This window comes from Scyliorhinus torazame, chromosome 1 (genome assembly GCF_047496885.1).
Source record: "Scyliorhinus torazame isolate Kashiwa2021f chromosome 1, sScyTor2.1, whole genome shotgun sequence".
Lineage (NCBI taxonomy): Eukaryota > Metazoa > Chordata > Chondrichthyes > Carcharhiniformes > Scyliorhinidae > Scyliorhinus > Scyliorhinus torazame.
In genome coordinates, this window is record NC_092707.1 from 24,745,027 (window position 1) to 24,771,835 (window position 26,809).

The window sequence follows — 26,809 nt, forward strand, 5'->3', positions numbered from 1 at the left end:
TAAAAGCCCTCACTAACAACGGGCCCAGCAGGTCCACGTATTTCCTGTAGAATTCAACCGGGAACCCATCCGGCCCCGGGGCCTTCCCCTTCTGCATGCTCCCCAAACTAGTATGGCAGGGGGGTGGGCACGGGAGCAATAGGTCAGAAGGTGAGAGCGTTGAGGGAGAACTAGGGAATATGGACAGTGTGGCTCTGAGGCAGAGCAGACGGGGAGAAGTTGCTGAACACAGCGGGTCTGGTGGCCTGAAGTGCATATGTTTTAATGCAAGGAGCATTACGGGTAAGGCAGATGAACTTAGAGCTTGGATTACTACTTGGAACTATGATGTTGTTGCCATTACAGAGACCTGGTTGAGGGAAGGGCAGGATTGGCAGCTAAACGTTCCAGGATTTAGATGTTTCAGGCGGGATAGAGGGGGATGTAAAAGGGGAGGCGGAGTTGCGCTACTTGTTCAGGAGAGTATCACAGCTATACAGCGAGAGGACACCTCAGAGGGCAGTGAGGCTATATGGGTAGAGATCAGGAATAAGAAGGGTGCAGTCACAATGTTGGGGGTATACTACAGGCCTCCCAACAGCCAGCGGGAGATAGAGGAGCAGATAGGTAGACAGATTTTGGAAAAGAGTAAAAACAACAGGGTTGTGGTGATGGGAGACTTCAACTTCCCCAATATTGACTGGGACTCACTTAGTGCCAGGGGCTTAGACGGGGCAGAGTTTGTAAGGAGCATCCAGGAGGGCTTCTTAAAACAATATGTAAACAGTCCAACTAGGGAAGAGGCGGTACTGGACCTGGTATTGGGGAATGAGCCCGGCCAGGTGGTAGATGTTTCAGTAGGGGAGCATTTCGGTAACAGTGACCACAATTCAGTAAGTTTTAAAGTACTGGTGGACAAGGATAAGAGTGGTCCGAGGATGAATGTGCTAAATTGGGGGAAGGCTAATTATAACAATATTAGGCGGGAACTGAAGAGCATAGATTGGGGGCGGATGTTTGAGGGCAAATCAACATCTGACATGTGGGAGGCTTTCAAGTGTCAGTTGATAGGAATACAGGACAGGCATGTTCCTGTGAGGAAGAAAGACAAATACGGCAATTTTCGGGAACCTTGGATGACGAATGATATTGTAGGCCTCGTCAAAAAGAAAAAGGAGGCATTTGTCAGGGCTAAAAGGCTGGGAACAGACGAAGCCTGTGTGGCATATAAGGAAAGTAGGAAGGAACTTAAGCAGGGAGTCAGGAGGGCTAGAAGGGGTCATGAAAAGTCATTGGCAAATAGGGTTAAGGAAAATCCCAAGGCTTTTTAGGGGCATAGGTTTAAGGTGAGAGGGGCAAAGTTTAGAGTAGATGTACGAGGCAAGTTTTTTACGCAGAGGGTAGTGGGTGCCTGGAACTCACTACCGGAGGAGGTAGTGGAGGCAGGGACGATAGGGACATTTAAGGGGCATCTTGACAAATATATGAATAGGATGGGAATAGAAGGATACGGACCCAGGAAGTGTAGAAGATTGTAGTTTAGTCGGGCAGTATGGTCGGCACGGGCTTGGAGGGCCGAAGGGCCTGTTCCTGTGCTGTACATTTCTTTGTTCTTTGTAATCCTTTAACCAGCTCCTCCAGCCCAATCGGCACCCCCACACCAGCCACCTCCTCCACTCTCGGGAACCTCAGCTAATCTAGGAATCGTCGCATCCTCTCCTCCCCGCTGGGGGCTCAGACCTGTACAGATCCCCATAGAAGTCCCTAAATACCTTGTTTATTCGCACCGTATTCCCCCCTCTATCCTTAACTCCACCAATCTCCCTCGCTGCCACCCTCTTACGAAGCTGATGTGCCAGCATCCGACTCGCCTTCTCCCCATACTCGTACGTCGCACCTTGCGCGTTCCTCCACTGTGCCTCTGCTTTCCCTGTGGTCAACAGGTCGAATTCCGTCTGGCGGTTCCGTCGTTCCCTAAGTAGCCGCTCCTCTGGGGCCTCTGCATACCTCCTGTCTACCCTTAGAATCTCCCCCACCATCCTCTACCTCCCCTCTCTTTTCTCCCTGTGGGCCCTAATGGAGATTAGCTCTCCTCTGACCACCGCCTTCAACGCCTCCCAGACTGCCCCCACCTGCACCTCCCCGTTGTCGTTGGCCTCCAATTATCTTTCAATACGCACCCACGCGCACCCCCCTCATCCGCCAACAGTCCCACATCGAGGCGCCACAGCGGGTGCTTGTCCCTCTCCACCCCCAACTTCAGCTCCACCCAATGCGGGGCATGGTCCGAGATGGCTGTGGCTGAATATTCCGTTCCCTCCACTTTCAGGATTAGCGCCCTACTCAAAATGAAAACATCTATCCGGGAGTAGGCTCTATGGACGCGGGAAAAGAAGGAAAATTTCCTGGCCAGTGGCCTGGCAAACCTCCATGGATTCACTCCCCCCATCTGGTCCATAAACCCCCTGAGCACCTTGGCCACAGCCTGCCTCTTACCTGTCCTGGACCTAGAACGGTCCAGTGCTGGGTCCAGCACCGTGTTGAAGTCCGCCCCCATTATCAAGCTTCCTACCTCCAGATCCGGAATCCGACCCAGCATGCGTTTCATAAATCCGGCATCATCCCAATTCAGGACATATATGTTCACCAGTACCACCCGCACCCCTTGCAACCTACCACTCACCATCACATATCGACCTCCATTATCCACTACAATATTCAGTGCCTCGAACGACACCCGCTTCCCCACCAGTATTGCAACCCCTCTGTTCTTCGCATCCAGCCCTGAATGAAAGGCCTGACCTACCCATCCCTTTCTCAGCCTAACCTGATCTGCCACCTTCAGATGTGTCTCCTGGAGCATAACCACATAACCACGTCTGCCTTCAGTCCCTTTAAGTGCGCGAACACCCGGGCCCTCTTGACCGGCCCGTTCAGGCCCCTCACATTCCAAGTTATCAGCTGGATCGGGGCTACTTCTCCCTCCGCCGACTAGCCATCTCCTTTTCTAGGCCAGCCACGTGCCCGCGCCTCCCGCACCCTCCAGTCCCCCAGGCGGCGGACCCCCGCCCCGACTACCTCTCCGACTTCCAGCTCCCTTTTGGCCAATGCAGCAGCAACCCAGTCTCCCCCCCCCCCCCCCCCCCCCCCCGCCCCGCTAGATCCTCGTCTAGTCATTTTGCTCCCCCCATGACACTCCTGTAAGTCAGCTGACTTCTGCTGACCCCGGTCTCTCCCGCCATTCCATCGACCCCCTCATTGTGAGAATCCCCCCAGCCCTTGGCGGTCAGTGTGCACTCCTCTCCAGCACCGCCCTTCCCCCCGGCCTCGCCCCAATCCTTCCTTAACGCGGGAAAAAGCCCGCACTTTCCTGAGCCGGCCCTGCCCCCTCTGGCGCAGCTCCTTTTTGTGGCCTTACGCCAACTCCCCATCCCCGGGCCTCCACCCCGCCTCTTCCTCCGTGGGGCCCTGCCCCTCCAACACCGATGCCCACACTCTCCCACAGCCCCCACATCAAATCCATTCATCCATCCCCACCCAGCACTCAAACAAAAAGAACATTCCCCAAACGCGGTAAACACAGTAAACATCCCCCCACGACAAACCCTCAATTTGAGTCCAACTTTTCAGTCTGTATAAAGTTCCATGCCTCATCAGGCGTTTCAAAATAGTGGTGCCAATCTTGGAACATGACCCACAATCGCGCTGGCTGCAGCATCCCGAACTTCACCCCCTTCCGATGGAGCACCGCCTTAGCATGGTTGAAACCAGCCCTCTTCTTAGCCACCTCCGCACTCCAGTCCTAATAAATTCGGATCGCCGTGTTCTCCCACCTGCTGCTCCGCTCTTTTTTGGCCCATCTCAGGACACACTCTCTGTCCATAAAGCGGTGGAACCTCACCACTACAGCCCTTGGTGGCTCGTTGGCTTTGACTCTCCTTGCCAGGACCCGATGAGCCGTATCCAGCTCCAGGGGCCTCGGGAAATCTCCAGCGCCCATCAGCGAATTGAGCATCGTGCTCATATATGCCCCGGCATCGGACCCCTCCACTCCTTCAGGGAGACCCAGAATCCGAAGATTCTTCCTCCTCAACCTATTCTCCGAGTCCTCGAAGTTTTCCGCCCACCTCTTGTGCAGCGCCTCGTGCGCCTCCACCTTCACCGCCAGGCCTAAGATCTTGTCCTCGTTCTCCGAAGCTTTTTGCCGCACCTCCCGGATCGCTGCCCCTTGGGCCTTCTGGGTCTCCACAAGCTTCTCAATCGCCATCCTCATTGGCGCCAGCATTTCTGTCCTCAGCTCCTCAAAGCAGCGTTTAAGAAACTCCTGCTGCTCCTGTGACCACTACGCCCACGCTGCTTGGTCTCGACCCGCCGCCATCTTGCTTTTCCTCCTTCGCACTTTTCGCTGCACCAGGATCACTTTTTTAACCGCTCCACTCCTGGTCCAATCCATATAATGTCGGGGGGACATTGCTGTGACCTTCCCACACTGGAAGCTGTCGAACAATTGCCGTTGTGGCGCCTCTGAAGAGCCCAAAAGTCCGTTCCCGGCGGGAGCTGCCGAACATGCGACCTACCTAGGCATAGCCGCAACCGGATGTCCCCCAAGAGGATCATTAATGACAAGGCTATTTATCAATCCTTCTTTGATATGCAATACTAAATCTAAAATAGCCTGCTCCCTGGTTGGCTCCATAACACATTGCTCTAAGAAACAATCCCTCATACATGCTATGAAATCTCCCTCGAGGCTACCCTTGCCAATTTGATTAATTCAGTCAATATGCATGTTAAAATCACCCATGATTACTGCTGTATCCTTCTCACAAGCCCTCATTATTTCTTGGTTTATACTATGGCCCAGTTTGGAAGTATTGCATAAAGTTTAAAATCTGGTTATGGGAAACCTTAAAGTTTCTTACTTGAATAAATCGTTAATTCGCTGATCCACCTGGTGCTTACCCGTCTGTCAGGACATTACAGACACACTTTTGGAAACTGCGACTTCAAGAAAAGTCAACTTACCAACCAATTAGCTCCCTTTTCTCCTATAGTACAAATTGTTGTGATCGTTTGAAATTTGGCATTCTCACCTTTGTCCTGATCAGTGCAGGATGAAAAGTTTTAGCAACATGACTTTTTTCAGCAATAGTCACAGTCATCTTTGATCAGTTTTCCAAGTGAAACACTGTAATATTGCTCACAATAGTTGTCCATTTCATAATTTGAGACTGGGCATGTGATTTGCTATTATACTTTAAAATAACGGATGCTAATGTAGGTTAATCAGTGTGAATTCATTCCAATTTTAAACTTTCCAGACAGTTGCTCGATTACGTACCAGTTTTCAGGTAAAGGAGGATAACCAAGAAACCTGCAAAAAAATCTTTCCTTCTGACAAACCATCTGTCGAATCATTTGAGGAGATTTCTGATGATGATGTGTTAAGTGAAGGAGGATTCGATATGGATACAGATGGTAAGAAACTGACAATGCCAACGGATTCATGTGAAGCCCAAAATAGTCTTTATAAGCAATGGGAGGTACAAATAAATATATTGAAACTTGATCCAAGTTCTATACCACCTGAAGGTTTAAAGGACTGCCCATAAACTAATCTCCATGCTTTAGTGGATAATTCCAGTGCCTGGTGTGGCAGTGAACCATGGTTTTAATCCCTTGTTTGTGATGAGCCAGATAATATCTGGTTTCGGAATAGGAGTGCAATTGGCTTCAATATTTGTGGGTTAGGGAGGAGGGAAATCAATTTAAGATTTCACTCTTGTTTGATTAACTTGACAAATAGGTTCATTAGTTGCTGCCCTATTTATATAAACTTTAACCTCGTATGGTAGTCTTTAATTGTTTTTCATGTGCACATAAATATCGTAGGAGAATTGAGAGTCAGCAGCAGCAGAAAACCTAAGGAAAGAAGAGAAAATGTCTTTAAATAGCGATCTAAAAATTTCCAATGGCTGAATAAGTAAAAGCAATTGTAACTAAACCAAAGAGACCAAAAATGCTACAGTTTGATTCCAGGTCTGAATTAACAGGTAGCAGCTGAAGTCCCACAATTGACCTTAAAGGACCTGGAAAGGCTGGAGAAGATCAGCCAGAATTTCAAATCCTCATTACTGTCCTGCGGCCCCTGCACGAAGATGTGCATGTGTTGGGGTTGTAAGAAAGTTGGCATGGCCTGCTATGTAGTGTCCCTCAAAGTCCGATACATAAAGAATGGTCACTTGGGTGGGATTGCAGAAGGCCATGCAGCAGCAAGGAAAGAGCACTGAGCTGTGACAGATTATACTGGGCTTAAAATATTAATTTAAATAAGGCTAGAATACATTGCATTTCATATTGTAACAAAGGACTTGCTAACTTTGTATGGTTTTATTTCAGAAAGTTTGAACGTCTATGATCATACAGGGAAGACCAAATATAAACAAGCATGTGAAGCGTATGGTGTGGTACCAATCTCATACTTCCTGCGCAACATGAATTGTACAGAACTAGTTATGATGCATTATGGACTTGGACCTCAGGTTAAATGTTTTTTATTGTGTATATGTTTGGAAGAACTTTCACACTTTTCTTATTGGCAGTCTGTTATCACTTAACCTAATAAAGCTTCTCTTTGTTTCTCTTCCTGCACAAGGCAGACTTGCCTGTTCCCATAACCAGAATTGTCCTGGAACAGGTTGCTGTCGCCAGAGGCTTATAGCCTGAGAGGTACCACTCTGCGTCAAACATGGCTGACCAGGAGTCTCCCCTCTTACTGCCTACCATTGGTGTGTGTTGGAAGGATTTTGCAGGTTGATACATAATCTATTGACCGTGTTATGAATGCAACTTTTTTGGCTAGTAGGACCTGGGGCTTCTGGCTTAGAGGCAGGGATGCTACCCACTGCCCCACAGGACCTTATAAAGCTTCCTGGGACTCCTATTAAATCTTCTTTCCTGTTTGCATTATAACATTCAGAACACTTATATTTTCCAGTTTAACTATTTGAAATATTTTGGTCCCCCTCAAGTGGAAATCAAAAATCTTTCATGCTATGCTTCAGACTTTTAGCATCTTGAAGTGAATTATAATCGTCACTCCTTCTGAGACTATTTCTGATCAGGATTACTTCCCCAATAATCACCTTCACCTGCGTTCAAAGTACCCACCTCCTGCAGACAGTTGTTTTGGGTCTGACTAAATGGCCTTAAAGGAAGATGATGATCAAGAAATATCACCTTCTCCCAGATAATCTTTTTTCATAATTATCAGCTACGTTAAAAGTTGCCTTGTTGGAGTGGTTATGTTTGTATCCAGTAGAATTCAGACGAGTAAGAGAAGACTTGATTGAAACCTTATGCTGAGGGGTATTGACAGGGTGAACGTGGAGAGGATGTTTCCTCTTTTTGCAAAATCTAGAACTAAGGGTCATTGTTTAGAAATGAGTGATCGCTCATTTAAGACAGAGACAAAGAGAATTTCTTTCTCTCTGAGGGTCATTAGTCTCTTACTCAAAAGGCAGAGGACACAGAGTCTTTGAATATTTTTAAAGTAGAGCTAGATAGATAGATGTTTGATAATAATCTTTATTAGTGTCACAAGTAGGCTTACATTAACATTGCAATCAAGTTACTGTGAAAATCTCCTAGTCACCACACTCTGGCGTCTGTTCGTACACCGAGGGAGAATTCAGAATGTCAGATTTACCCAACAAGAACATCTTTTGGGACTTTGTGGGAGGAAACCGGGGCACCCAGAGGAAACCTATGCAGACACGGGGAGAACGTACGGACTCTGCACAGACAGTGACTCAAGCTGGGCATCGAACCCGGGTCCCTGGCGATGTGAAACAACAGTGCTAACCACTGTGCTGCCATGCCGCCCATAACGAAACTTTTTTTTTTTTAAATTATAAATTCAGAGCACCCAATTCATTTTTTCCAATAAAGGGGCAATTTAGCATGTTCAATCCATCTAGCTTGCACATTATTGGGTTGTGGGGGCGAAACCCATGCAAACACGGGGAGAATGTGCAAACTCCACACAGACAGTGACAGAGCCGGGATCGAATCTGGGACCTCAGTGCTGTGAGGCCACAGTGCTAACCCATTGCACCACCGTGCTGCCCTCATCCATAACAAACATGGGGGTGAAAGGTTATCGGCGTAGGCAGGAATGTGGAGTTCAAGTTACAATCAAATCAGCCATGGCTTTGTTGATTACCGGTGCCGGCTCAAGGGGCCAAGTGGCCTATCCCTACTCCTAATTCATATGTTTGCGTAAAGGTCTGGGAGTGTGTCTTCAAAAATGTACTTCCCCACTTCGGAGTTTACAGAGAAGGGCTCTTTGAAGTTGTATACGGAATACTACACGAATACTATGTTATGTTTTACTAATCGATTTACAAATTTATTAAAGAACTGAAACATGCAACACACTTTCAGTCGCTAAGTATATCAAAAAATTAAAGATTATAAAAAGATGGGAAACAAAATTTTAGTTCTAATATAAAATCCAGAAGTTAAAACCCTTACAATGCTACAGTCAAAAAATCTTAGAATATCCATCAAAAATCTAAAGTAATGTCTTATGTTCAGCATTTTTTTCAACTGGACTGGCATGCCCTTCCTTCCCGCATACTCAATAGGCACCATGTCAATCCCAGACATCTAACACTTAGCCATTCCATGACCCCATTAGACTCATGATTAAGTTTGATAACCTGGATCTCTCAATAGGAAATAACATAGAATTTACAGTGCAGAAGGAGGTCATTCGGCCCATTGAGACTGCACCAGCTCTTGGAAAGAGCACCCAACCCAACGTCAACACCTCCACCCTATCCCCATAACCCAGTAACCCCATCCAACACTAAGGGCAATTTTGGACACTAAGGTCAATTTATCATGGCTAATCCACCTAACCTGCACATCTTTGGACTGTGGGAGGAAACCGGAGGAAACCCACGCACACACGGGGAGGATGTGCAGACTCCGCACATACAGTGACCCAAGCCGGAATCGAACTTGGGACCCTGGAGCTGTGAAGCAATTGTGCTATCCACAATGCTACCGTGCTGCCCCCAGGAGATGATGAAGCTGACACAAATAGAGCACACAGACACTTAGGGCTTGAGTGCAATAAGTGATTAATGGTGAAAATACTTTACAAAGCAAAACAAATCCTTTTGGCTCATTAACAGAGTGCTGTGATGGAAAAAGAAAACAAAAGCATCCATTACAAACCTCTAGTTGTGATCAGTGTGTGATGAATGGAAGACTTTAGGATTATAAATGTAGTGGGCAATTTAAGGGTTAAAAGTCGGGGGTTAGTGTGGTTTGACGAGGGAAGTCCCTAGAGTTAATTATTTGCAGCCTGCAAAGATACTTTTTTTTCACCTTGAGGGAGATGAGGTCAGTGCTGGGTGAAGCTCAGAGAGACACAGCCATTTAGAAAGTTTGAGAAGGTTGGTGTGTCGGGCGAAAACTGAAGGGAAGTAATCTCCAAGAGAGGCAGTTTTCTTTCCCAGCTTAAAAAGTGACAATATTTAAACACAGAGCAACCTTGTCTGGAGACCAGGAAAAAGGCTGAAACATTTAACAACATTCAGATAGAATCTGAAAGGATTCTCGCAAGAGCCAGGATCTCTTTTGGAATGCAATTATCACTTTCGGTATTGCTTGTTAAAGGTGGATTGAGAACTTTTTTTTTCTTGTTGTTTCATGGGAAATGGAGTAGTGGTGTTGAGGTGTAATTGTAGCTGTTCATTTCGAGTTTGAAGTTAAAATCAATTTAATATTGTACCTAATAATTAAGTTTTGTATTAAAAATAACCAAACCCTATTTTTTCATGAACTCTTACATAATAAAATAAAATATTGGGGGTTCGATCCAGTATCCTAGCCACCACCACCTGGCAAGATGCTAGCAATGACATGGCTGGACAGTCCTCAGCGCTTCAGACTTGGAGGATGGCGTGGTAACTGGCAGAGAGGTGGAAGAGCTGCTGCCCTCACCTGGGGCACCATAAGAAGAGTCCAAATAGATGACAGCCCACCTTTGTGCAGTGCATCCCCAATTCCTTGCTCACCAATGAAGGATGGGAAATAATCAATGAGACTATTTGCTGCATCCTTCTCCCACATGATTTTTTTAAAAAATCATTTACAGGATCTGGGAGGGCTGGCTAGACTAGCATTTATTGTCCAATCTTCTTTGCCCTTGAGAAGATGACCTGCCTTGAACTGCTGCAGTTCCTGAGGTCAGTGCATCTGTGAGGGTTTGCAGGTGCAAGCGCAACCCCAGGAAAGCCTCATGCCACTCATGGAGCTGTCACTCCATTAGAGTCGTCACTCTCTCAATAGATAAGGCCATGTACTTGGAGCTAAGGATCATCGCAGCACTCGTGCTCCACAAGAACTCCTCCATGACCCAACTTCTGAAAGATCTCTTGCATCCCACTGGTCATGCAGCATTTGCTGCCTTATGACAACTTCAGAGGCCAGTTATCATCCTCGAACTCAATGTCGACTTGTCTCCAGCAACCCTCCGACTACTGGTGCACTGGGCATTCCCTTCCCACACCATGTGGACCAGTGAACGTGATATGCCTTACCAACAAATCCGAAACAGTTGTGCCTCCCGACGTGCCAGCATCTGCACTGGTGATTGGTGCTAAGAGATGGTGTGCTACAGGTGCATCCTGAGAGGTCTTGGGTGTCAAGGGAGAGTCGTTGGCCGCTTAACTGGCTCTGCTGGCTGGCTCACCTGAGGGATGAAAACAGGCGGTCAGATATGCTGAGAGATTCTCCGTGGGCAGGATCATCCGCATCGCCAGCAGCGCACCCACGCCCCCGGTTTTCCCGATGGCGTGGAATGGCCACAATGGGAAACCCCATTGGCCGGCTGCCGGATCGGAGGATTCCGCTGCTGGCGGGTGCACGTCACACCAGAAAATGGGACTGGCGGGGACAGAGAATCCCACCCATGACACATACCACACTGACTAAATTTTCCACACATTCTGCCTGGCGCAGTTGGTATCTGCCGCATTGAAATGTTTCGGTGACCAGCGCATAACTGAGGTTATTCTGGTGGACAAGAAGTCCATTCATTACTTTCACCCTCATGTAGTCACAATTCAGTCCACCAGGCTCTTGCCTTCCTCTGAGGCGCTAGCCTCTCTGCGACCTGAGGGCCCCCTTCCTTGCTCGCCTTTGAAGTCCAGCACTCCCAGTTCATGGCTGTTGCGTATCACAAGGTTTGGCACCCCAGCCTCAATCCATGGTTGTGGCTTAATTTCTCCTGGAAGTAAGTGCTGAGCTCCATTGTTAACTCAACCCTTCATCTCCAACGCCATTCCATGCTGCCCTGCCAATTCGGACCACCCCCCAGATGCAGGAGAACATCACCACCCCTTTGGGCCCCTGACCCTTTGATGGACCCAAGGCTTCAGTTCTTCTAACATTGAGCCGCACCAGCTAATGAGTGCTCTGGTATTCCTTAAAACCCACACGCTTGATTGCAGCAATGAACTTGCACCCTTCCCCTGTCCCCCAAACTGGACAATGCCCATTCGGAATCTACCCTTGCCAAGTTCAAAAATTGGATCCAGGTATGCCAAACCAAGTCATGGCCGCTGACCTTGGTTCACGGGTGGGATTCTCCGGCCTTTTACATCAGCGGGATTCGCCGGTCCTGCTGCAGTCAATGGGAGATTTGGCTGAGCACCAAACTCTCCTTCCTCTCTAGCAGACTTGCAATGGAGAATCCTGGCCCAGGCCGTGGTGAGGTAGGGTGGCTTCCTCCTATCCCTTGGCATCAGTATCCCTCCTGGTTGTGACAGCCTTCACCAGGACTCTTAAGACAGTCGGAAAACGAGGGTCTTTCTGGCTACCGGAGCTCCCCTTCTACCTGCTGTGTCTACCTGCATTGGCCTTTCTGCATTCAAGGATGCCTCAGCGGCCTCTGAATGGCCTCCTATGGACGCGACACCTGCCCCAGCCTGATTGCATTAATATTTTCTAAATTACTGGCCTATAATCTCTTTAATAATGGATTCTAGCATTTTCCCTACGACTGCTGTCAGCCTAACTGAACTATGGTTTCCTGCTTTCTTTGAAAGAAATGTTACATCAGTGATTTTCAATCTGCTGGGACCCTTCTAGAATTGGGAATTTTTAAAGATCACAACCAATAGATCTACTATCTCTGCAGCCACTTGACTGGAGCCACCTGGTCCAGCAGACTTGTCAACCTTTACCTGTAATAGTTTTCCCAGTACCTTTTCCATAGTAAAAGCGAACGGGAATTGCCGGGTGTTTCTCGAAGGGCAACCCAGTGAGGCCATCACCGGTATCAACGTTAATTAGGGCACTTAATGATGCTCCACGGGCTTCACGTTGCAAATGACTGTCCACCGGCTGATTCGCCGGTCCGCGCCCAACAGCTCCCTGCTAATGAGGGGGAGTAACACTTAAACCGATCCCGCAGAGCAAACCCCCGACAGCACACAGTCATGCCACCACGCAGACCAGCTCCACAATTTGCGGATGCTGACCTGGTCAAGCTGATGGATGGGGTCAAGTCCAGATGGAGTACCCAGTTCCCCCGAGGGGATCAGAGGATCAGACGCAGGTCAGTCAGTGCCGCCTGGGAGGTAATGGCCATCAGTTCGTGGAGTATCACCAGGAGAACCTCCAGCCAGTGCCGTAAATTTCAACAACCTCCACTGGTCCGCACGGGTGTGTTGGCATTGGCTCCCTGGCACTGGTCAGGTCTGCTACCCCCTGCGCCTGGTACTGGTCCTCACCCAGATAATCTGTCACACGAGAGTTCATGCCAGCATGATGATCCTTTCCTCTGACCACATGCGCATTCTCCCGCATGGTGCCAGCCCATCCAAGGTGTATCTCTTCCGCCCTCCCCCACCATCGCACCCCCCCCACACCTCGGTGGGTGAAAGCTGACAGCCACCGGGTGCGCCAATCCTCCTCCTCCATGCGGTGCCAAGTCCGCAAGGACACGGCACAGGTGCCGCACCATCTCCTTGTTGAGGTAGAGCCTTCTGCGGCACATGATGTAAGGACCAGCGATGCCTGTACACCTTGGGCTGTCGCCAGCCTCCTCTTCTGGGTCCCTCCCTGGCTTCATGGGTGGACGGGTCCTCGGTGTAGGGCAGGGCCCTGCACAAGGGCCACTGCATCGAGCCTCCATCGATGCTGCTGCAGTCGCTTTTTCCGGCATCTGGCCACCTGACTTGCTAACGCCACCGCAAGGGCAGATTCCGTGGGGTCCAAGATATCACCCATAGTGTAATATCTGTAAGGAATTGGAGACGGTGTGAGACTGACCATCAGATATGGCTTCCACCCGGGTACCCTCTGATTCCACCAAGCGTTCCCCACCCTCACATCCCCTGCTTGTCTCTCAGGGTACCATCCAACACACCCTGCATGCACACCCCGGGCCGCAGCGGTGGTCCCTGGGCACTGGACCCCAGACCCTGCACCCCAGACTCCTGCTGGATTGTTACCTGGACAGATTGCTGATTCCATCCCTGGTCCACTCCCCCGCCCTCTGATCGCGGTGATGTCCCCAGTGCTGACTCCCAGCTCTTGGGTGTTCTAATGTTGGCTGCTGCCTCTATGTTGATGCCTCCGGAGTTCAGAACGTGTCCAAGCCTCGCGGTCTGATTAGGATGCTAGGCAGTAACAACCGCCTGCTTCATGGCACATGTACCATGGAAATCCACTTGGGAGCTGTGAAGTGCTCACATGACAAGAATTGGCAATTCCTCATTAGCAATAGCCTTCAACTGTGCAGCCTGCGGTTGCCACAGTCAATGGGAGTTAAAGTGACCGCTACCATATTAGCACAGGTGGCCTTAGGAATGAGTGACCATAATACAGAATTTTTCATCAAGATGGAGAGCGAAGTAGGTGATTCTGAGACTGGGGTCCTGAATCTTAATAAAAGAAATGATGATATGAGATGTGAGTTGGCAATTGGGTAATATTACTTAAAGGGATGACATTGGCAATGGGAAACATTCAAGGAGCGCCAGGGGGTAACTGCAGCAATTGTTTATTTGTGTCTGGCACAGAAGTAAAACTGGAAAGGTGGCCAATACATGGTTTACAAGGGAAAGTAGAGATTGTATTCGATCCGAGGAAGAAGCATACAAATTGGACAAAAAAAACAACAGGATTGAGGATTGGGAGCAGTTTAGAATTCGGCAATGAAGAACCAAGGGATAGATTAAGAAGGGGAAAATGGAGTAAGCTTGCAGGAAACAAAAACTGACAAAGTTTCAATAGGTACATGAAGAGATAAAGATTGGTGAAGACATATGTAGGTCCCTTACAGACAGAAACAGGGGAATGTATAATAGGGGACAAAGAAATGGCTGAGCAACTAAACACATACTTTGGTTCTGTCTTCACAACTGAGGACACAAATCAGATACCAGAAATGTTGGGCGATGCAGGGTTTATTGAGAGGGAGGAACTGAAGGAGATCAATATTAGTGGGAAATTGATGGGATTGAAGGTTGATAAATCCCCAGGGCCTGATAATCTATGTTCCAGAGTACTTAAGGAAGTGACTCTAGAAATAGTGGATACATTGGTGGTCATCTTCCAGGATTCTATCGACTCTGGAACAGAGATTTTTGCAGATAGGAGGGTAGCTAATTTAAAAAGGGAGGTAGAGAGAAAACAGGGAATTATAGATCAGTAAGCCTGACGGCAGTAGTGGGGAAATTTCGAGAATCCATTTATCAAAGATTTTATAGCAGGGCACTGAGAAAACAGTGGCAGGATCGGACAGAGTCGTCATAGATCTATGAAGGGGAAATCATGCTTGACAATTCTACTGAAATTCTTTGAGGATGTAACTAGAAGAGTTGACAAGGGGGAGCCAGTGGATGCCGTATATTTGGACTTACAGAAAGCTTTTGACAAAGTTTCAATACGAGATTAGTGTGTAAAATTAAAATGTATGGGATATGGGGTAGTGTATTGAGATGGATAGAAAACTGGTTTGCAGACAGGAAACAAAAGAGTAGGAATTAACGGGTCTTTTTCAAATTGGCAGGCAGTGACCAGTGGGGTACCACAGGGATCAGTGCTAGGGCCCCAGCAATTCACATTACATATTAATGATTTAGATGAGGGAACAAAATGTAATATCTCCAAATTTGCAGATGATACAATGTTGGGTGGGAGGGTGAGCTGTGAGGAAGGTGCAGACATCCTTCAGTGTGATGTGGACAAGCTGAATGGGCAAATTAAGGGGGCAGCACAATGGCGCAGTGGGTTCGCACTGCAGCCTCACGGCATCAAGGCACCAGATTCGATCCCAGCTCTGGGTCACTGTCCATGTGGAGTTTGCATATTCTCCCCGTGTTTGCGTGGGTTTCGCCCCCACAACCCAAAGATGTGCAAGCTAGGTGGATTGGCCATGCTAAATTGCCCCTTAATTGGAAAAAAATGAATTGGGTACTCCAAATTTTTTAAAAAAGAGTGGGCAAATTAATGGCAGATGAAGTATTATCTGACTGGCCATAAATTAGGAGAGGGGAATGTGCAACAAGACCTGGGTGTCCTCGTACACCAGTTACTGAAGGTAAGCATGCAGGACAGTCGATTTCGGCGGGAGAATCAGCTGGTGAGTCAGTTTCAGCGGGAGCAGTGCGGAAGTGGTTGCTGGGAGGAAAGTCTGTCCTTTAAAAGCACTTGTCTTTGCAGGGGCAGGACAGTCGATTTCGGCGGGAGAATCAGCTGGTGAGTCAGTTTCAGCGGGAGCAGTGCGGAAGTGGTTGCTGGGAGGTAAGTCTGTCCTTTAAAAGCACTTGTCTTTGCAGGGGCAGGCCAGTCGATTTCGGCGGGAGTGGAGCTGGCTGGTTAGTCAATTTCAGCAGGAGCTGAGAATTTTTTTTTTTAAATTAGTGTTTTAGGCGGGAACAGGAAGTCGACCCGCGGACGTCTGGGAAGACCCTCACCAATAAATTCTGGTGGAGAGGAAACCCGAGACGCTACACGTGTAGTGTCTCCCACCCGCCCTCCTCCTCTAACCTAATAATAAAACCCATTGGTCTGAGGTAAGTACCATATTTTATTATATTATTATTTTTTATAAAAAATTTAATTTAGTTGTTAGCCAGATCTTGGTAGAAAGTTAGAGGAATGGCAGGGAAGGGAGTGCAATGTTCCTCCTGCAGGATGTTTGAGGTGAGGGATGCAGTTAGTGTCCCTGCTGATTTTACCTGCAGGAAGTGCTGCCATCTCCAGCTCCTCCAAGACCGAGTTAGGGAACTGGAGCTGGAGTTGGAAGAACTTCGGATCATTCGGGAGGCAGAAGGGGTCATAGATAGCAGCTTCAGGGAATTAGTTACACCAAAGATTGGAGATAGGTGGGTAACTGTAAGAGGGACTGGGAAAAAGCAGTCAGTGCAGGGATCCCCTGCGGCCGTTCCCCTGAGAAACAAGTATACCGCTTTGGATACTTGTGGGGGGGGGGACTTACCAGGGGTAAGCCATGGGGTACGGGCCTCTGGTACGGAGTCTGTCCCTGTTGCTCAGAAGGGAAGGGGGGAGAGGAGCAGAGCATTAGTAATTTGGGACTCTATAGTCAGGGGCACAGATAGGAGATTTTGTGGGAGCGTGAGAGACTCACGTTTGGTATGTTGCCTCCCAGGTGCAAGGGTACGTGATGTCTCGGATTGTGTTTTCCGGGTCCTTAGGGGGAGGGGGAGCAGCCCCAAGTCATGGTCCACATTGGCACTAACGACATAGGTAGGAAAGGGGACAAGGATGTCAGGCAGGCTTTCAGGGAGCTAGGATGGAAGCTCAGAACTAGAACAAACAGAGTTGTTATCTCTGGGTTGTTGCCCGTGCCACGTGATAGTGAGATGAGGAATAGGGAGAGAGAGCATTTAAACACGTGGCTACAGGGATGGTGCAGGCGGGAGGGATTCATATTTCTGGATAACTGGGGCTCTTTCTGGGGAAGGTGGGACCTCTACAGACAGGATGGTCTACATCTGAACCTGAGGGGCACAAATATCCTGGGGGGGGAGATTTGTTAGTGCTCTTTGGGGGGGTTTAAACTAATGCAGCAGGGGCATGGGAACCTGGATTGTAGTTTTAGGGTAAGGGAGAATGAGAGTATAGAGGTCAGGAGCACAGATTTGACGTCGCAGGAGGGGGCCAGTGTTCAGGTAGGTGGTTTGAAGTGTGTCTACTTCAATGCCAGGAGTATACGAAACAAGGTAGGGGAACTGGCAGCATGGGTTGGTACCTGGGACTTCGATGTTGTGGCCATTTTGGAGACATGGATAGAGCAGGGACAGGAATGGATGTTGCAGGTTCCGGGGTTTAGGTGTTTTAGTAAGCTCAGAGAAGGAGGCAAAAGAGGGGGAGGTGTGGCGCTGCAAATCAAGAGCAGTATTAAGGTGGCGGAGAGGATGCTAGATGGGGACTCTTCTTCCGAGGTAGTATGGGCTGAAGTTAGAAACAGGAAAGGAGAGGTCACCCTGTTGGGAGTTTTTTATAGGCCTAATAGTTCTAGGGATGTAGAGGAAAGGATGGCGAAGATGATTCTGGATTAGAGCGAAAGTAACAGGGTAGTTACTATGGGAGACTTTAACTTTCCAAATATTGACTGGAAAAGATATAGTTCGAGTACAATAGATGGGTCGTTTTTTGTACAGTGTGTGCAGGAGGGTTTCCTGAAACAATATGTTGACAGGCCAACAAGAGGCGAGGCCACGTTGGATTTGGTTTTGGGTAATGAACCAGGCCAGGTGTTGGATTTGGAGGTAGGAGAGCACTTTGGGGACAGTGACCACAATTCGGTGACGTTTACGTTAATGATGGAAAGGGATAAGTATACACCGCTAGGCAAGAGTTATAGCTGGGGGAAGGGCAATTATGATGCCATTAGACATGACTTGGGGGGGATAAGGTGGAGAAGTTGGCTGCAAGTGTTGGGCACACTCGATAAGTGGGGCTTGTTCAAGGATCAGCTACTGCGTGTTCTTGATAAGTATGTACCGGTCAGGCAGGGAGGAAGGCGTTGAGCGAGGGAACCGTGGTTTACCAAGGAAGTGGAATCTCTTGTTAAGAGGAAGAAGGAGGCCTATGTGAAGATGAGGTGTGAAGTTTCAGTTGGGGCGATGGATAGTTACAAGGTAGCGAGGAAGGATCTAAAGAGAGAGCTAAGACGAGCAAGGAGGGGACATGAGAAGTATTTGGCAGGAAGGATCAAGGAAAACCCAAAAGCTTTCTATAGGTATGTCAGGAATAAGCGAATGACTAGGGAAAGAGTAGGACCAGTCAAGGACAGGGATGGGAAATTGTGTGTGGAGTCTGAAGAGATAGGCGAGATACTAAATGAATATTTTTCGTCAGTATTCACTCAGGAAAAAGATAATGTTGTGGAGGAGAATGCTGAGCCGCAGGCTAATAGAATAGATGGCATTGAGGTGCGTAGGGAAGAGGTGTTGGCAATTCTGGACAGGCTGAAAATAGATAAGTCCCCGGGACCTGATGGGATTTATCCTAGGATTCTCTGGGAGGCCAGGGAAGAGATTGCTGGACCTTTGGCTTTGATTTTTATGTCATCATTGGCTACAGGAATAGTGCCAGAGGACTGGAGGACAGCAAATGTGGTCCCTTTGTTCAAAAAGGGGAGCAGAGACAACCCCGGCAACTATAGACCGGTGAGCCTCACGTCTGTAGTGGGTAAAGTCTTGGAGGGGATTATAAGAGACAAGATTTATAATCATCTAGATAGGAATAATATGATCAGGGATAGTCAGCATGGCTTTGTGAAGGGTAGGTCATGCCTCACAAACCTTATTGAGTTCTTTGAGAAGGTGACTGAACAGGTAGATGAGGGTAGAGCAGTTGATGTGGTGTATATGGATTTCAGCAAAGCGTTTGATAAGGTTCCCCACGGTAGGCTATTGCAGAAAATACGGAGGCTGGGGATTGAGGGTGATTTAGAGATGTGGATCAGAAATTGGCTAGCTGAAAGAAGACAGAGGGTGGTGGTTGATGGGAAATGTTCAGAATGGAGTACAGTCACAAGTGGAGTACCACAAGGATCTGTTCTGGGGCCGTTGCTGTTTGTCATTTTTATCAATGACCTAGAGGAAGGCGCAGAAGGGTGGGTGAGTAAATTTGCAGACGATACTAAAGTCGGTGGTGTTGTCGATAGTGTGGAAGGATGTAGCAGGTTACAGAGGGATATAGATAAGCTGCAGAGCTGGGCTGAGAGGTGGCAAATGGAGTTTAATGTAGAGAAGTGTGAGGTGATTCACTTTGGAAGGAATAACAGGAATGCGGAATATTTGGCTAATGGTAAAGTTCTTGAAAGTGTGGATGAGCAGAGGGATCTAGGTGTCCATGTACATAGATCCCTGAAAGTTGCCACCCAGGTTGTTAGGGTTGTGAAGAAGGCCTATGGAGTGTTAGCCTTTATTGGTAGAGGGATCGTGTTCCGGAGTCGGGAGGTCATGTTGCAGCTGTACAGAACTCTGGTACGGCCGCATTTGGAGTATTGCGTACAGTTCTGGTCACCGCATTATAGGAAGGACGTGGAAGCTTTGGAACAGGTGCAGAGGAGATTTACCAGGATGTTGCCTGGTATGGAGGGAAAATCTTATGAGGAAAGGCTGATGGACTTGAGGTTGTTTTCGTTGGAGAGAAGACGGTTAAGAGGAGACTTAATAGAGGCATACAAAATGATCAGGGGGTTAGATAGGGTGGACAGTGAGAGCCTTCTCCCGCGGATGGAAATGGCTGGCACGAGGGGACATAGCTTTAAACTGAGGGGTAATAGATATAGGACAGAGGTCAGAGGTAGGTTCTTTACGCAAAGAGTAGTGAGGTCGTGGAATGCCCTACCTGCTACAGTAGTGAACTCGCCAACATTGAGGGCATTTAAAAGTTTATTGGATAAACATATGGATGATAATGGCATAGTGTAGGTTAGATGGCTTTTGTTTCGGTGCAACATCGTGGGCCGAAGGGCCTGTACTGCGCTGTATTGTTCTATGTTCTAGGTACAGCAGGCGGGAAAGAAGGCAAATGGTATGCTGATCTTCAGACAGAGAGGATTCGAGTACAGGAACAGGGCTGTCTTGCAGCAATTATACAGGGCCTTGCTGAGGCCACACCTTGAATATTTTGGTCTCCTTACCTGAGAAGGATGTTCTTGCTCTAGAGGGAATGATTCCTGGGATGGTGGGACTAACATATGAGGAGCGATTGACTAGGTTAGGATTGTATTCCCTGGAGTTCAGAAGAATGAGGGAGATTTCTTAGAAACATGTACCATTCTAACAGGGAAGATGCAGGAAAGATGTTCCCGATGGTGGATGTGTCCAGAACCAGGGGTCACAGTCTGAGGATATGAGGTAAGCCATTTGGGCAGAGATGTGGAGAAATTTCTTCACCCAGAGAGTGACGAGCCTGTGGAATTTTCTACCACAGGAAGTAGTTGACGCAAAAACATTGTACGTTTTCATGAAGAAGTTAGATTTAGCACTTAGGGCGAAGGGGATCAAACGATATGGGGGAAAGTGGAATTAGGCTTTTGAATTGGATGATCAGCAATGATCATAATGAATGATGGTGCTGTGGTGATATGCATCACTGTAAATACACAAGGGGTTAATGTAAATATACTACGACTAAGTAAACACTAGAGGGAGCACCAGAGGCATCATGACATGCCGACATACAGCTAATGAACACATAGTATAGGACACGACCAATGGTTAGTCAAGACACCCAGAGGTGACACTACCACAAGGGGCATTACACAACCCATATATAAGGACAGGGCACACAACTCTGTCTCTTTCCACAAGCGATACTTAGAGAGTAGGACAGTGGCAGATCAGAAGCATCACACCCACCATGTGGCTGAGAGCAGGCTGGTTAGTTAGACTGAGTTACTATAGCAAGATTAGCAGGAGAGTCGAACTCATAGAGAACTGTGCTAATGATTCAATAAATCACATTGAACTTACTTCAAAGCCTGGAGTATCTTTTGGTCAAAGCTGCGTCGAGTTGCAGCCTGTGTTATCCCAGAGTACATAACACAACAGGTGGCTCGAAATGCCAAATGATGTCCTCCTTCTCCTATTTTCTATCTTGATGGGTATGGAGATTGGTCTTAATTGGTTTCTTGCCACATCACAGCGGGATCCAGATCTCGCCAATGCGAGCGGACCAGTTAGATGGGTAACTGATCAGCACCCAGCGTGGTTCCCGATTTATAGTCTCTCACACTATCTAACTGGCCCACTCGTTTCATGGTCAGTAGAGCGCTCCCCTGGTGTCACTAAGGAGTCACTTTCAACTGCTTGGAACCTCAGTACAACAAATGGTGATGTATAATAATTTTGCGATAGGTGGCTGACTTGAATGTTTACAATTAGAAATGGTCATAACCCTGAAACATTAATACTGTTTCTCTTGCCAAAGATGCTGCCTGATTTGCTGAATACTTCCACTAATTTCTGTTTCTATTTTGACAAGAGATAATAATCTTTATTCGTGTCACATGTAGGCTTACATTTACACTGCAATGAAGTTGCTGTGAAAATCCTCTAGTCGTCACACTCCGGCGCCTGTTCGGGTACACTGGGGGGAGAATTCAGAATGTCTAATTCACCTCACAAGCACGTCTTTCGGGGACTTGCAGGAGGAAACCGGAGCATCCGGAGGAAACCCACGCAAACACAGGGAGAACGTGTGGATTCCGCGCAGACAGTGACGCAAGCCGAGAATCGAACCCAGATCCCTGGTGCTGTGAAGCAACAATGCTAACCACTGTGCTACCTTAAAGAACAATACAGCACAGGAACAGGCCCTTCAGCCTTCCAAGCCTGTTGTGCCGCCTTGTGTGCAAGGGTGGACACACCACTCCCCTTCTCGCTTTCTCTCCTCTCTTTTCTTCATGATTGAAATTTATCTTTTATGTTTATAGACTGTACTGTAATATAAATTGCATATAGACATGAGGTGGTCTGCCCTTGGCTGCACTTGGTCATCTTAAGGCAGAAAATGCTGGGAAAGATATGTATCATCTGTATTTTCTTTAATTTGCTGAACTCCAAAATCGTTTGTCAGTGTGTCAGTAAATAAAAAAGAAAAGTACAAAGAAATATTCTTTATTGAACAGCATTGTTCCTCTTCAGACTCTTGGTCTGAGGTAATATAAATGTACTGGCATGAGAAAGACTGACTTGAGGGCGGTATGGTGGTGCAGTGGTTAGCAATGCTGCCACGCAGTGCCGAAGGCCCGGGTTCAATCCCGGTCCCGGGTCACTGTCCGTGGAGTTTGCACATTCTCTGCGAGTCGCGTCCCCACAACCCAAAGATGTGCAGGGTAGGTGGATTGGCCACGCTAAATTGAACCTTAATTGAAAAAAAAAATGAATTGGGTACTTTAAATTTATAATACAGAAAAAGAAAGACTGACTTGGATTTGTATAGTGCTTTTCATGACTTCAGGACCTGACAGAGCACTTGACAGCCAACTTTTGCAATGTTGCCATTGTTTTAATATAGGAAATGTGTGAGTCAATTTGTACAGATGATGATCCCACATCTTATGCAGCAATGTGATAATGACCAGATAATCGAGTTATGTTGGCTGAGGGATAAATATTGGCCAGGACGTTGGGGAGAACGTCCCTGCTTTTCTTTGAAACCGTAGCATGGGATATTTTGCAACTATCTAAGAAGCAAGCCAGTTTAACATCTCAACCAAAAGGCAATTAAAGCAAAACTTTTTCAGTGTCCTACTGGAAAATGAATGTCACCTTTCTTCATCCATTTTCCAGTGATCTCATCCTGAAAATCGTAGACTCCTGTGGATTGTAAAAGCTGCAAAGCAAGGAAATTCCACTAATTATTTTTTACTTTACTTTCAGGGTGCCAAGGCAATTTCTGTTTCTCTGATAACCAACACATCTGTCTTAAAGTTGAATCTGAAGGATAACTGGTTGGAGGCAGAAGGTGCCAGAGCTATCAGTGAAATGCTGAAGGATAACTGTTACATTACAGGTTTAAGCATCTCTATACCTCCTTAACCTATTGACTTAAGTCTGCCGAGCAAGGCGGTGCTGCTTTTTACTTTCCCACACATATCCACTAATCACCTGTGACAGTATGACCAGTAAGAACGGCATTTGTTAGGAGGGACGTAAAGAACAAGGGGACATGTTGGAAAATTCCTAAAAACTAAATTGCCAAACTCATTTCATCAACTTCACTGTATAAAACGGCTGCTGATTAACAATGAGTTTGAACAGGAGTTTTCCTGTGGGCTTTCCCATCAGGCTGAAATGGGGGTCCTGGCCTGGAACTTTGTGAGGGACAGGTACCCAGCTGAGGATTTCCCAGAATTTGCCAGAGGATGGGTTCATCATCCAGTTGAGGACAGCTGGTATGCTCTCAAAGTTGAAGGGCCACTAGGAAGACCTCCAGTGCTGAAGAAGCAGAAGCTGGTCTTTTAAGGTAAGTGAGGGAGAGAGAACCACAACATGGAGATGCCATGCTTCCAACCGTTGCAGAATAAAAAAAAGGCTCTTAGCAGCTGGGAGTATCACCACAGGACTGGCTGGGATTGCAACTGGAGCCAGATGGGAACAAAAGGCATGCCTGGAGCACTGTTTCTCCCCCCCACAGCACAATAAAACTTTAAGATTTTAAGGTTTATTTCTTTTGAAAACAAAACATTTCTAATTCCTAATTTTGGAGGATATTAGGAATTTGGAAGACTGTCACCGCCCTGGTCTGCTGCCGGAAGGCCTGCTCCCAGCAGTTACACTGTTACCCAATGCCCTTGGGGACCTAGAGACCATCTGGAAAATTGCAGTCGATCTTTGACATAGGCCTCAATAGGCCATTAACAGAGTCATTGGGCTACCCATCACTTGTGGGCAAATAGCCCTGCTGTTCCCTCATCCTGTTTCTGATAAAATGATTGGGAATAAAATGAAGCCAGGGAGCAGGCCTGCAGTGATATTCATCACCCCGCCGCCTGCTCACTCATCGCCCCGCCTTTGAATAGCATGAACCAGATCACCCCCTTCTTATTTTACCATGTTATTTACAGATAACAATACATCAATGGAACAACAATCTCATTTTGGGGTGCAGATAACCATTTTAAACCGCATAATCCTTGCAACTGGGTTTATGATTCACCTGATTTCTGCCTTTACTTGTAATTACTTTCCCATGCTCCTCTGAACTGAAAACATCTTTATCCAGGCCTTATAGAGTACCCTTTCTTCATGGTGTGGTACACAATGTACTGCATTTGTAACGCTAAGCTTTACAGACCATTGGTCCTAAGTTTGGTTTGTGATTTCAGGTGAGAGGGTAGTGGCTTCGGCAGCCCGAACTGAGGAAGTTGAGATGTTAGCCTAGGTTTTGGATCTTAATTACTGTCGTGACTGAAAAGCAATTTGTACAGACACCTGGTGAGATGTCTGATGAAGACAGGGTTAGGCCTGAGCTTCCTAAGTTAGTAATTAGAAATGTTTTGTTTTTAAATAAATAATCCATGAAATCTGACTGTTCTTATTTTTAATACAAATAGGACCATATTGATCGTTAATAATTCCTGTGCCTTTTTCTCTTTTTCTTTTTAAATATAGTGATCCACATGTGAGACTCTTTCCTTTAATATTGTCTTTTTTATCACTTGTAGATGTTGATTTGTCAGACAACCAACTAGGAGTTGAAGGGGCCAGAGCAATTGCCTCCATGTTATTGGAAAATTTAACACTGACAAGAGCTATCCTTTCTGGGAATTATTTTGATGATCATGCTGCTATGTTGCTGGCTGAGGCTATATGCATCTCACACAAGTTGAAATACTTGGATCTGAGCCACAACAAAATTGGCAATACTTTAGGTATGTTAGTACAATACATATTTTGCAATTTGTATTTGCATACAAATAAATTATCCGGTGTTCACAAATCAATAGATGGTAAGCTACGTTATCAAGATAGGTGAAAGGTGCTGGGACTTCATACTTTGGAGAAACGAATAGATTGTGTCCCAGTTTGACAATTTACTCAAATCAAGTAGATTAGGAAGGACCAACGGTTACAATTTCAAGTGATAGAAGGCACAGGCTTGGAGGGCCGAAGTGCCTGTTCCTGTGCTGTATTGTTCTTTGATAGATCTAGGTGAGATGTCAGCTGCTGCTTCTTTTCCCAAACAACAGTGAACTTCTGCAACAGGTTGCCAGCTCATACACGAGATGCTAATTCACTGAGTTCCTTCACATTGGAGTTAGACCTGTTTTTGGTTGGAATAAAGAGCACCTCTTAAAGGTAAGTACTGCATAGAATTATGGCCAGAGTAATCTCCTGAACTATTTTTGATAGTTATGGGGATTGAGAGATTAGTTTTCCAGATATTCTTTTACCTAAACAAGCCTGAGATTTTATCAGCCTTTTTGCTCTTCCCAGGAGCTCATGGCTTTGAACGAGGCAAAAAGACAGTACAAGAATAGGTTGAGAGTCCACATAAGTAGAAATTAAAGGTGTACCATAAGCATGTCAACACGGTAGCACAGTGGTTAGCACTGTTGCTTCACCGCGCCGGGGTTCCAGATTCGATTCCCGGCTTGGGTCACTGACTCTGCGGAGTCTGCACGTTCCCCCTGTGTCTGCTTGGGTTTCCTCCGGGTGCTCTGGTTTCCTCCCACAAGTCCCGTTGGGTGAATTGGTCATTCTGAATTCTATCTCCGTGTACCCCGAACAGGCGCCGGAATGTGGCGACTAGGGGCTTTTCGCAGTAGCTTCATTGCAGTGTTAATAATGTAAGCCTACTCGTGACAATAAATATTATATAGGATGTGATAAAAGTGATGAGGTGGACTAGGGACTAAAAAGGAAATCTAAAAGGGAAGTAGAAGGCATGGCTTTGCGTCAGTGTTTACCAAGGAAGCTGACTTTACCAAAGCTACAGTAAACAAGGAGATTGTCAGAACACCAGACGATATTAAAATAGATCAAGAGGAAGTACGAGAAAGGCTGAGAGTAGAGTATCAAGGGCATCCGAGGCCTAGCAAAATTGAACTCAGTACGATTCAGGGATAAAACTCTCCACTGGTTGGAGTCATACCAAGCACAAATGTAAATGATTGTAGTTTTTGGTGGCCAATCAACTCAGCCCCAGAACATCAATGTAGGAGTTCCTCAGGGTGGTGTCCTAGGCCCAACCATCTTCAGCTGCTTCATCAAAGACTTTCCCTGCATCATAAGGTCAGAAGTGGGGATGTTCACTGATGATTGCACAATATTCAGTACCATTTGCAACTCCTCAGATTCTGAAGCAGTCCATGCCAATATGCATTAAGACATTCAGGGTTGGGCTGATAAAGTAGCAAGTTACATTCATGCCAGACAAGTGCCAGGGAATGATCATCTCCAATAAGAGGAATCTAACCAATTCCCCTTTACATTCATTGGCATTACCATTACTGAATCTCCCACTATCAACATCCTGGTGTTACCATTGACCAGAAACGGAACTGAACCAGCCATATAAATACTGTAGCTAGAAGATGAGGTCAGAGGCTGGGAATTCTGAGGTGAGTACCTCAACTTCGAACTCTCAAAGCCTGTTCACTGTCTACAGAGCACAAGTCTGGAGTGCTCTTAGAATCATAGAATTTACAGTGCAGAAGGCCATTCGGCCCATCGAGTCGGCACCGGCCCTTGGAAAGAGCCCACACCTCCACCCCATCCCAGTAACCCCACCTCACCTTTTTGGACACTAA

At 47.0% G+C, this 26,809-nt stretch overlaps 1 protein-coding gene across 2 annotated transcripts in view; it reads left to right on the forward strand.

The window, feature by feature from the left end:
- lrrc74b (leucine rich repeat containing 74B) overlaps positions 1 to 26,809 on the forward strand; it is a 110,265-nt gene that overhangs the window by 3,979 nt on the left and 79,477 nt on the right. For both annotated transcript variants that reach the window (XM_072475707.1, XM_072475632.1), the window contains exons 2-5: positions 5,301 to 5,457; positions 6,379 to 6,521; positions 22,935 to 23,067; positions 24,722 to 24,928. In XM_072475707.1, the coding sequence (XP_072331808.1) occupies positions 5,301 to 5,457; positions 6,379 to 6,521; positions 22,935 to 23,067; positions 24,722 to 24,928 (640 nt within the window). The remainder of the gene's footprint in view (positions 1 to 5,300; positions 5,458 to 6,378; positions 6,522 to 22,934; positions 23,068 to 24,721; positions 24,929 to 26,809) is intronic.